Consider the following 12329-nt stretch of genomic DNA (forward strand, 5'->3'; position numbering starts at 1 on the left):
CTAAGATTTGTTAATGTAGAGGGAGCGAAATGTAACACATTCCTGATCTGCACTATATTCCTTGGCAGTTTCAATTCCATAGTTATGCCATATACATTTCCCACAGATTTGAAACAGGAATGTGCTCTTTGTCATTGTGTCCTACTAATATACAAGAAGTTCATAAAGGTAGATATTGAACTAGTTGAAAGAGTATTCTGAATTAGATGAGGTTATAAATGTCATTAAACGTGGGTTAAAAGTGGGAAGAGAAAATAGCTAAGATATAAGAATTTTAACAGGGTATAAGAAATGGAGGTACTTTGGGAGTTTCGTTTCAAGACAAAAAAGCACGGAAATAACAAAGTAATTTAAACAGTGGACAAAAGTATCAAAATTCTTACATAAGTGAAAGAGATATTGGTAAATATCTATATATATACAGAGCAGTTGCAGAAACAATTGGTGCTACAGAGCAGAAATGTTGCTGCTGGACAACTGGAAGGGGGAGGGGAGGGGTTAGAACATCTGGAACGAGCATTCTAGATGTCAGGATAGCAACAAGTATGAATTATCAAAGAAATTATAGTTGGAAGATAAAAAAAAAATACAGTGGCAGTAATACGGAACGAGAATGGAGGCTGAGCATGACTCAAAAAGGACTCCGATTTCGTTCCAGTACGAAGAAAATGATTAGAAAATTACCATTGGTGTGTGTGTGTGTGTGTGTGTGTGTGTGTGAATAGAATTTTGCAGAAAGGTAATACGTCTTGCCAGGCAAAAGAGGCATTTTAAAAATGGTGGTCATTGGTGTGTGTGTGTGTGTGTGTGTGTGTGTGTGTGTGTGTGTGTGTGTGTGTGTTTGTGTGTGTGTGTGAATAGAATTTTGCAGAAAGGTAATACGTCTTGCCAGGCAAAAGAGGCATTTTAAAAATGGTGGTCATTGGTGTGTGTGTGTGTGTGTGTGTGTGTGTGTGTGTGTGTGTGTGTGTGTGTTTGTGTGTGTGTGTGAATAGAATTTTGCAGAAAGGTAATACGTCTTGCCAGGCAAAAGAGGCATTTTAAAAATGGTGGTTGGAAGGAACATATCATCACACGCAAATGGCAACATTTCAAAATCAGACGACTTAACATGACTCTGTATAACTGATTTTTATTGCAGGGTATATGCCACTATTGGCTACCTCTGTTAACGTTCATAGCAATGCCATATTTTCAATAATGTTAAAAATATACACCCTTCAAAACTGCCCTGTAATGTATGTTGCATTCAGCTGGAGAATATAATAATTTAGCTTTTACATTTCAGGAACTATATAAATCGATGTTATGATCAGTGCATTGAAACAGTAGACAAAGATAGAGTTGAGATAATCTTGAAAGGTAAAATTACAAGAGCTGCTAGTGAAGGGACTTTATGGACGAAGAACTGGGATGTTGAGCCATTACCAAGGTAAAGGTGGCACATATTAGCAATATGTAGTATTTTCCATTATGCAGTTGATTGCATTTATGATGTATTGTTAAACATACTTAAAATGTGGTACTCTGAAAGTTCCCCGAGTACAAAATGTTGTTTGCGTACTAATGTTCAACATAAATTTTTGACTTTCCTAGCATCCATACTGAGAGAAATGTAGAGCTCAAGAAGACTTTTCCTACAACACCAGATTCCAATGTGACACCAACTGTTAAAATGACTCCAATTGGTCGGGGTAAGAAACCGAATCTGTCAGCAGCGCTCGGTTCAAGGTTGGGGGCTCGATGCTACAGAAACCAACGCCGCTCACGATCTCGGTCGAGATCCCACTCGAGGTCCAGGTCTCGTTCTAGGTCGAAGTCCCACTCACCCTCAGGGAAAAGCCGCAGGAACAGGTCACGATCAAGAGACAGTTCTCGAAGCAAGAGCCCAGCGAGGCGGAGGAGGAGGAGGTCAGTTTGAATCTATTTGCTAAATTTAATATTGCTGAAGATGAGCAGGGAAGTTGGTGGCTTAATTACAGTGGTACAGTGTTAAATGAAGTAATTATGCTAACCATTGACCTCTCTGAGGTTACCACTTATATCATGACAGTGTGTTGGGTTTTCAATGACCGTTTTGTAAGATTTAGGGCATACATGTGTAGTCCACACAAATTGGCTGCCAACTTACCTACTCTGGTCTTCCGTTGATTCATTTTTGTTCACTTATGCAAATGACATTTTTGAGTGTGTGCTGGTTAATTGACACTTCGATAGGGTGATCTGTAGTGTGTCCACCGATCTAGGTTGGTTAAAAGGTGATAATTGGTTAAGAGTTGGAGAAGCCATTGTATGTGATTTGTTAAGGAGCTATTGTACTCTTTGTGTGGCATTGTTTAAATTCTTCCATGTATCATATGTGACGACATTGGCATTAGTATGCTTTGTGTGTCCTGGACTGCAGTTGGCAAACAGCAGGAATGATGTTGATTCACATGTTAGCAGAGGTAGTGTCCTTTTTGTATAACTTATTTTGCAAAAGTATTGGAAAAGTGTTGTGATTTGATGAAAGTGTTAATGGAGAATCATTTGTTGGAAATACATTATTTTTGTCTGAAGTCCCATCTGTAGTATCAGTTCTTTCTGGTAAATGGTCATTTTATTATTACACCTGGACTTCAGCCATAAGAATGAATAAAGATGCAGTTTCGACATTCTGTAACTGCCAGTCACCAATATTAGTTAACTGCTGCTCTTATATTTAACACAGGGGTTGAGGAAATGCAATATTTTGTGTCACATAGCTAAAAAAGGTAAATTTTGTGCTTTTAGTTGTTTCTGCAAAATTTGCATAAATTTCTACTGTTATCTAACATATAAATTGCACAGAAGTCAATGTAAAACTCAAGAGAGATCACATCCATTTTAGGGGTTGAAGACCTGCTTTTCAATTCAAATGTTATTAATGTACACAAAATGGTATGACTGAGTTTACTTATTTGAATCTGAGAAAGACAAAATTTTTCATAAATTTTAATTAACTATAAAGTGTTCCTGCACCCAAGTGGTTAAGAAATTACCCATATGTGACATTCCCTTTCATGGTACACTCTATAAAGGGCGAACATTAATAAAACAGAAAAACTGCAGGCATGAATCCATGGCTGTAAATGGAAGAAAAACGGCCTATATTCACACGTGCCTGGAAATGGACAGCGTGCATGCAATGACAACAGATTGCCTCGAAACACAGTACAGAGCTGCACTGTATTCATGTCACAACAGATGTTTAAAGTGGCCTCTATGGGATGCTGTGCACACATTGACCATGTTGCATTATGGATTGCCGCACTGTTTTGCATGTTCCAGTCTCTGTCCGACATGAACATGCTCATGAAGGGTCTGCTCATTAGGACCTGGTTCAGCATACACAGCACTTCTCAGATGCTCCAAGAGGTAAAAATCCATGGGATGTAAGCTCGGTGATCTAGCTGGCCTTGCTACAGGGCATCCTTGAGGAATGATAATCTGTCCAAGTATGTGGTCGCCAAGAATCCTTGCCTACACATTGATGCTGAACCAATGCTGACGAGATGCCTTACCCATTGCCTGATTATTTTCTGCAGCCCACCCCATAGATGATAATTGTGCAGATTGATTATGCCAATTGTGGTAAAGGTTGCTTTATCGGTAAAAGGGACTGATGACAATAATCCCATAAGTGTGATGATCTGGTGCAAAAACCATTGACAAAATCTTTCCCATAAAGGGAAGTCCACTGCTAATACTCTCTCCACTCGTTGCAGGTGATAGGGATAGTAGTGGTTGTCATGCAGGATACACATAATCGTTGTTTGGATTACACCATGTCGCTGGGTCACTTGCCTGGAGCTTTTATGAGGGTTTAACTCAGTATCCTGTATAGTCCTGGCCTCCAGATCTGGTGTACGCATAACCCACTGCCTCCCTCATGTTCGTCTGTTTGAAAGAAACCGTGATCTCACAAACATCTAAAAAGGACAAGAAATGTCTTATGTAGTTGGTGTCTGTGAGGGTACTTGTTTTGGTATAGCCATGTATCACTCAACCATTTTCGTATGTTTACTGTACATAAACACCATTTCAGTTTGTTTCTGACCATGAATACCAGACCATTCCACTGCTTACAGTACACGTGTCAATCACACAGCCAGCAACACACTAGAAACATGAGGCACATAGTCAGAGGAACTTTCATTTGTCAGTACCATCTACCGTTGCAACGATGCGTTTCCAGACGCATCTTCATAGTAGGACTTTTTTTTCCTCCATTTCCAGTGAGGAATCCTTTCCTATAGTTTATCAGTTTTATTAATGTTCACTCCGTATATAAAAGCCAATGCCCCAATTGACTGACTCACTCACCAGCTAGTCACTACCCATCCTAAACCACAAAGAATAGAAACTTGAAATTTGCAAAGAGTGTTGATCACATACTGTAGGCATCGCTTAAGAAAGGATTTTTTGAAATTGCACCCCTAAGGGGATGAAAGACTTTTTGAGAAGTATGTCACTATTGAGGCAACTGGTAAACTAACTATGGAAATTGGTATTTGGTTTCTCGGTCAGAAATAAAGAAATACATGATTCAGCACTTCAACAAATTTGAATCCTATGGAGGTGAAATAATGGGTGAAAGATTTTTGAAAATAAATCACTATACTAAAGAACTACTAAAGTGTTTTTAAAGCTATATCTATGATAGTTGATTTTTACTCCTCAGTTACAAATAAAAAATGCATGTTTCAGTGTTTTTGAAAATTCAACCCTATAGGGGGTTAGAATTTTTTTTTTTTAATTTTTCCTTATGTCAGAAAATTTTTAAATTTAAATCTGTGACAATTGGTATTTCACTTCTCGGTTAGATCTAAAGAAATATGTGTTAAGGGATGAAGGATTCTACGGAAATGTCATCTAAAAAACACAAAAGCAATGATTAACAAAACCTAGGAATCCAGCTACCATAATCTCTTTTTAGTCAGAATTACATTTGGAAAAGACCATTGCCTTAATTAGCATGAAAAGTTTAGAAGGTGTTGCAATTTGTGAACAACATAAGAATTGGATTAAAGAAAACAAAAAAGAACTTGCCGATCAAACTGTCTGTGCAAGTGAAGCAGTGGGCGATAAGCTAGTGTTCTTATGTTCTGTTGTAATGCCAAAACGTGTGGACTGTTTCTTTAGCTCAGGGCCATATTCAAACTACAAATAGTTACTTGATTGTATCATTCTGCCGAAGTTGCGACTTGATTGTATCATTCTGCCGAAGTTGCAAACTGAAATTATACTCCAGTTGGCCAACTGTGTTGTCTGGTATAATAGTTATTTGTATCACAAACAACTTGTAGTTATAAGTAAGAAAGTGCAGTGTCGTAATTGAAGTTATTTGCTTTGCAAATAATATTTCAGCATTTTCAGTGTCCACCCTGAGCCTTGTAAGGATTTTTTTTTTATGGATTTGACTGCTACATACTTAGTAACGAAATGATTGTCAATATACTTCTTTTAAGTTGTATGTGTGTATGCCACTGCTTAATGATTTCCATATGTACAGGATCTATGATGAGTATATTGTATTTGCTTTTTTTATTTTTAGTGCTGCTGATTGCTGTGGAGACTTTTGATTATTTAAAAAAAAACAAAGAAGCTGTAACTTACTGAACGAAAGCGTTGGTATGTTGATAGAGACAATAACAAACACACACACAAATTCCAAGCTTTCGCAACCCACGGTTGTGGGTTTTAAGGGAGAGGGTAAGAAGTCATTCCTATCCCGGGAGTGGAAAGACTTACCTGGGGAGGGGGGGGGGGGCGGCACAGGTACACACACACACACACACACACACACACACACACACACACACACACACACACATATACAGACACAAGCAGACATACGTAAAGGCAAAGAGTTTGGGCAGAGATGTCAGTCGAGGCGGAAGTACAGAGGCAAAGATGCTGTTGAATGACAGGCGGGGTATGAGCGGCGGCAACTTTAAATTAGCGGAGGTTGAGGCCTGGTGGGTCACAGGAAGAGAGGATATATTGAAGGGCAAGTTCCCATCTCCGGAGTTCTGATAGGTTGGTGTCAGTGGGAAGTATCCAGATAACCCGGACAGTGTAACACTGTGTCAAGATGTGGTGGCCGTGCACCAAGGCATGTTTAGCCACAGGGTGATCCTCATTACCAACAAACACTGTCTGCCTGTGTCCATTCATGTGAATGACCACGTGGAATGTTTCCCTATATGAGGGATACATTCCATGTGGGAAAAATATATCTAAAAACAAAGATGATGTAACTTACCAAATGAAAGCGTTGGTATGGTGATACACACAAACAAACACAAACACAAAATTCAGGCTTTCGCAACCAATGGTTGCTTCATCAGGAAAGAGGGAAGGAGAGGGAAAGACGAAAGGATGTGGATTTTAAGGGAGAGGGTAAGGAGTCATTCCAATCCCGGGAGCGGAAAGACTTGCCTTAGGGGGAAAAAAGGACAGGTATACACTCGCACGCACACACGCACACACACACACACACACACACACACACACACACACACACACACATCCATCCGCACATATACAGACACAAGCAGACATTTGAGAGAGAGATATTTTAATTTTTTTCCTGGTTTAGTGAAGTCTAGTTAGTTTCCTCCAACATAATTATTCGTATGAGAGAATCCACTCAATTCATGGAGAAAATGATCTGTGTTTTGAATGTGAATTCTAGTCAGATCTTTGATTAAATAAGTACTTAAATGGAAGGTGATTCAATAGGGGGTAAAGTCTTGCAGTTATCAGTTCTAACATTGTGGTCAGTGAGGGGTAGATTTTCCCACAATTGCAAATTGAAGTTGTAAAGTGATTTGTTACTTACAAACCATCAAAAATCCAGCTCTTTTTGATTATTAATTACAGATAAATTTACAATTTAACAAAAAAAATTGTTGTTGGGGTGACGTGGCTCTAAGATTTACAAGTTTGAGTTGTGGTTTTCATGTTGTTGTTGTGTTTTTCATGTTGTTGTTGTTGTGTTGTCTTCACTCCAAAGACTGGTCTGATGCAGCTCTCCATGCTACCATATCCTGTGCAAGCCTCTTCATCTCAGAGTAACTACTGAAACCTACATCCTTCCGAATCTGCTTACTGTATTCATCTCTTGGTCTCCCTCTGTGATTCTACCCCTCTCCCCCCCCCCCCTTCCACTACACTTCCCTCCAGTACTAAATTTGCAATCCCTTGATGCCTCAGAATGTGTCCTACCAACCAATCACTTCTTCTATACCCGGACCGGTGAAACATGTCACTTGACAGCTCGCGTGTGGTTGGCTACATTGCTATTATGAGGTTGCAATAGCTACCACTGCACACGCCCACAACTCCGAAATACGTTTTGTAAATTTAAGCTACAATTAATGTTTATACGTAAGTGCAACAAAGTACGTTTTTCTAACAGTGGAGAGAACGACGACATAGACTAAGTGTTTGATAGTGTATTAAATCGGGAAATAAAAACACCTGAAGTTAATGACAATATCTATGAAAAGTTGTTCCATATTGTTACAGTAATAGCTGCATGTAAATAATATAATGTAAATCTAAGCATACCAAATAACACGCTATCCCCATTCATAGAAAGGAATAAAGCAAAACATGCATAGCCTACCCGATAGCAGAGAGAAAAAGAATTAGTTCTGTATACATTTACACTCACCAATTTACGATGTCAATGACGCAATTCCATCCATTTCTCCTTCCATGTCATCGGAATTGGAGCCAAAACCTTTGTCTTCATCATCATCATCATCATCATCATTAAGAGAATCGTTAACTGTTAGTTTTCATGTATAATGCCATCTATAGTCTGTGCTTCTCTTATCAGCTTAGCAACATGGTCTACTTTTTTCCTTCATGAGGTAGTGTCTACAGTAGCAAGACCTTCACGTAGCAGTCTTTCCACATCTGTTATAGTAAAAGTCTTGTAACTTGTAATGTACATCTTGACTTCACTCCAAACCAATTCAATTGGTTTAAAATAACAGTGATAAGGCGTTAGCCTAGTTGCCAAGTGACCCTGTTCGCTTGCAATTTCATCTACAGTGTATTTAGGCATCACAGGCTTATTTTGTTTCACAAGTGAGTATAACAGCAGTTTTGTCATGCTCATGTCCGCAGCAGTGTCTCTCGCCTGCAACCACTGCACCATAGTTTCTTTACGGTCACCAGTGGTTTATCTAAAATCGTGGAGTGGTACGGTGCATTGTCCATCACAAAAACTGCCGTAACACTAAACTGGAGCAACAAATTTTTAAACCACTGTAGAAACCCTGGGAGGTCCATATCCTCATGATAGTCACCGTTTTTTTTCCCCCCCTCGAACAAAAAACTACAAGGGTTGTTTTTTAAGTAAGGGCCGTTTTTATTTTTTAAAACAGATACAAATACTTTTGTAAAAAAACTTTTATTTTCTGATTCTACACACTTTTACCTATTTTTCTACATAGTTGCCTTGTTTATTTAAGCACTTGTTGTACCGTACAACTAAGTTTTTAATTCCCTCTTCAAAGAATTCAGCCGCCTGCTCCGACAGCCAAGAGTTCACGGCCGCTTTCACTTCATCGTCGTCATTGAAGCGCTGCCCGCCAAGATGGTGTTTCAGGTACCGGAAAAGGTGAAAATCGCTAGGAGCAAGGTCGGGGCTGTATCGTGCATGGTCCAAAACTTCCCAGCCAAAAGAATCAATCAAATCCTGAGTCTTTTGAGAGGTGTGGGGCGTAGCGTTATCGTGCAGGGGCAAATCTCCTTTTGTCAGCATGCCGCGCCTTTTGTTTTGAATTGCTCTGCGGAGCTTCTTTAGAGTTGCACAGTAGGCATCTGAGTTGATTGTCGTTCCTCGTGGCATAAAGTCCACTAGAAAAACACCGCGCCGGTCCCAGAACACAGTTGCCATAATCTTGCACTTTGACAGCGTCTGTTTGGCTTTGACCTTGACGGGTGAGGTTGTGTGTCGCCATTCCATCGATTGTCGCTTGCTTTCGGGAGTGATTTGGGATACCCATGTTTCATCTCCAGTGGCAATTTGACTCCACATGTCATCCCCTTCTTCCTCGTAACAAATCAAAAAGTCCAATGAAGTGGCAAATCTCTTCCCTTTGTGGTCCTCTGGGAGGAGTCTGGGTACCCACCGAGAACACAGTTTCTTAAAGTTTAGGTTTTCAGACACAATTTTGTACCAAACCGATCTTGAAACTTGTGGAAATTCCAAAGAAAGAGTGGAAATTGTGAATCTTCTGTCCTCACGAATCTTTGTTTCGACTGCAGCCACCAAATCATCAGTGATCACAGAGGGCCGGCCTTAGAGTTCTTCGTCATGGGTGTTTTGACGGCCATTTTTAAACTCTCTAACCCATTGACGCACTTTACCTTCGCTCATTGCATTCAAGCCATAAACTTCTGTTAACTGACGATGAATTTCTGCAGCTGATAGGCTTCTCGCCGTCAAAAAACGTATTGCTGACCGTATCTCACACGCGGCGGGCGATTCAATAATCGTAAACGTTATAAAGTAGCACAGCGATGCGTACAAGTCAGCTACAGAGCTGCAACTTGCATCAGTGTGAACGGGAAGGATGCCGGCAAGTGGTGCGGTGGCGCCAACGGCCCTTACTTAAAAAACAACCCTCGTAGAAGTCTTTCAGACACAAAGCTGTTTGAAGATCCTGCATGGGCCACAATTAATCATGATCCTCTTCCTGTTGACTGATGACCACTGCTATTCGGAGTATCATCTGTCGAGCATTTCTCAACTGATTCTCCTGCGTTGACCCAGGCTTCGTCTAACATATGACTGAGTGTATGTCCTTTCCTACAATTTTGTGTAAGAAAATGGTACGAGCTGCAACGACATGAGCTTTTTCTAGTAACAGTTCTCATCTATCCAACTTTTTAAAACAGAAGCCCATACTTTTTAATATCATCTTAAGTGACGTTTCCCCCTCTGAGAAAAGTTCACTTTCTTTTAAAGAAATTAGCAACTTCGCTATTGTGGGATGTTCTTTCCTTTTATAGTATCCACATACGTGCCGACGAATTGCCCCGGATTGGAAAGCATCAATATCTGTAATAGGACGAGGCTACTTCTTTTTCTTGCCTGGAGTATTTAAAGACACACTGTTTCTTCCACAGGGGCTTTCTTCCACATTGTTTACTTCACTGTCTTGTAAGTCTTGAAGTATCACCCCTTTCCTTATAACTGTTCTTTCACTTAGTCGTAGAGTTTTCGAGGTACACTCTAAAACTTTATCAGCAGGAATCGATGCATGCCCATGAACAGAAACAAATCTTTTTCTTGCTTATAAAACTCACACATCCTCCATAGTAATTCCAAAGCCTGACTATTTAATGGCACTCCACAGTACAACAACGGATTGTTGCTTGGTGAATGACATAATATCGGTGACATTGTTTAACAAACAAAAACTGTAGTCTAGATGGTAACACAACACAACAGCAGGCATTCGCGCACTAACATATAATGTTTACACGGAAGGCGGCAACGTGGTAGTGTCGGCGTCAGAACTGGCTTTTGTTCAGTGCTGTTATTGGTTCAGTAGATGCGGCGCCTCCCGTTCCTCACTTGTTTGTTAGTTATACTACCAACTCTATGGCGCTTGGGGAGTGACCTTGAAGTGACACGTTTCAGCGGCCCGGGTATAATCAGGTTGTGTGACAAATTTCTCTTCTCCCCATTTTTAGTCAGCACCACCTCATTAATTACGTGATGCATCCATCTAATCTTCAGCAATCATCTGTAGCACCACTTTTCAGAAGCTTCTATTCTCTTCTTGTCTAAGCTGTTTATCGTCCATGTTTTCACTTCCATACATGGCTACACTCCATACAGTACTTTCAGGAGACTTCCTGACACTTAAATCATTCTTGATTAACAAATTTCTCTTCTTCAGAAATGCTTTTCCTGCCATTTGCCAGTCTACAGTTTATATCCTTCCTACTTCAACCTTCATCAGATATTTTGCTGCCCAAATAGCAAAACTCATCTGCTACTTTGTGTCTCATTTCCTAATCTAATTCCCTCAATATCACCTGATTTAATTCGACTACATCCCATTGTTCTTGGCTTGCTGTTGTTGTTGTTGTTGTTGTTGTTGTTGTTGTTCATCTTATATCCTCCTTTCAAGATACTGTCCATTTCTTTCAAATGCTCTTCTCAGTCCCTTGCTGTCTCTGACAGAATTACAATGTAATCAGCAAACCTTAAAGTTTTTATTTCTTTTCCCTGGACTTTAATTCCTACTCCAAATTTTTAATTTGTTTCCTTTACTGATTGCTCAATGTGTAGATTGAATAACATCCAGGATTTGCTACAACCCTTTCTCACATCTCTTCTCAACTACTGCTTCCCTTTCATGTTCCTCAACTCGTATAACTGCCATCTGGTCTCTGTACAAATTGTAAATAGCCTTTTGTTACCTGTATTTTACCCCTGCCACCTTCAGAATTTGAAAGAGAGTATTCCAGTCAATATTATCAAAAGCTTTCTCTAAGTCTACAAATACTATGTAGATATGCTTTTTGTTAACCTATCTTCCAAGATAAGTCTTGAAGTCAGTATTGCCTCGCATATTCCTTCATTTCTCCAGAATCCAAACTGATCTTCTGTGAGGTCTGCTTCCACCAGTTTTTCCATTCTTCTTCTGTAAAGAACTCATGTTGGTGTTTTGCAACGGTGACATATTAACTGATAGTTCAGTAATTTTCACACCTGTCAGCACAGACTTTCTTTGGAATTGGAATTGCTACATTCTTATTGAAGATTGATGATATTTCGCCTGTTTCATACATCTCGCTCACCAGATAGAAGAGTTTTGTCATGGCTGGCCCTCCCAAGGCTATCAGTAGTTCGAATGGAAGGTTGTCTACTCTCAAGGCCTTTTTTCAACTTAGGTCTTTCAGTGCTCTGTCAAATTCTTCATGCCGTATATCTCCTGTGTCATCTTCATCCTCGTTCTCTTCCATTTCCATAATATTGTCATAAAGTATATCTCCCTGTATAGACCATTTATATACTCCTTCCACCTTTCTGCTTTTCCTTCACTGCTTAGGACTGGTTTTCCATGTGAGCTTTTGGTATTCGTAGAGGTGATTCTCTTTTCCCCAAAGGTCTCTAATTTTCCTGTAGGCTGTGTCTATCTTACCCCCTAGTGATATATGCTTCTACATCCTTACATTTGTCCTCTAGCCATTCTTTCTCAGCCATTTTGCATTTCCTGTCAATCTCATTTTTTAGAAGTTTTTATCCCCATTTTGCCTGCTTCATTTGC

General features: G+C 39.8%; 1 protein-coding gene across 2 annotated transcripts in view; it reads left to right on the forward strand.

Annotated features, from left to right (window-relative positions):
- LOC126475372 (leukocyte receptor cluster member 8) overlaps window positions 1-12329 on the forward strand; it is a 71536-nt gene that overhangs the window by 25711 nt on the left and 33496 nt on the right. For both annotated transcript variants that reach the window (XM_050103189.1, XM_050103190.1), the window contains 2 exons: window positions 1289-1432; window positions 1597-1911. In XM_050103189.1, coding sequence (XP_049959146.1) covers window positions 1289-1432; window positions 1597-1911 — 459 coding nt within the window. The remainder of the gene's footprint in view (window positions 1-1288; window positions 1433-1596; window positions 1912-12329) is intronic.

Source organism: Schistocerca serialis, chromosome 4 (assembly GCF_023864345.2).
Source record: "Schistocerca serialis cubense isolate TAMUIC-IGC-003099 chromosome 4, iqSchSeri2.2, whole genome shotgun sequence".
NCBI lineage: Eukaryota > Metazoa > Arthropoda > Insecta > Orthoptera > Acrididae > Schistocerca > Schistocerca serialis.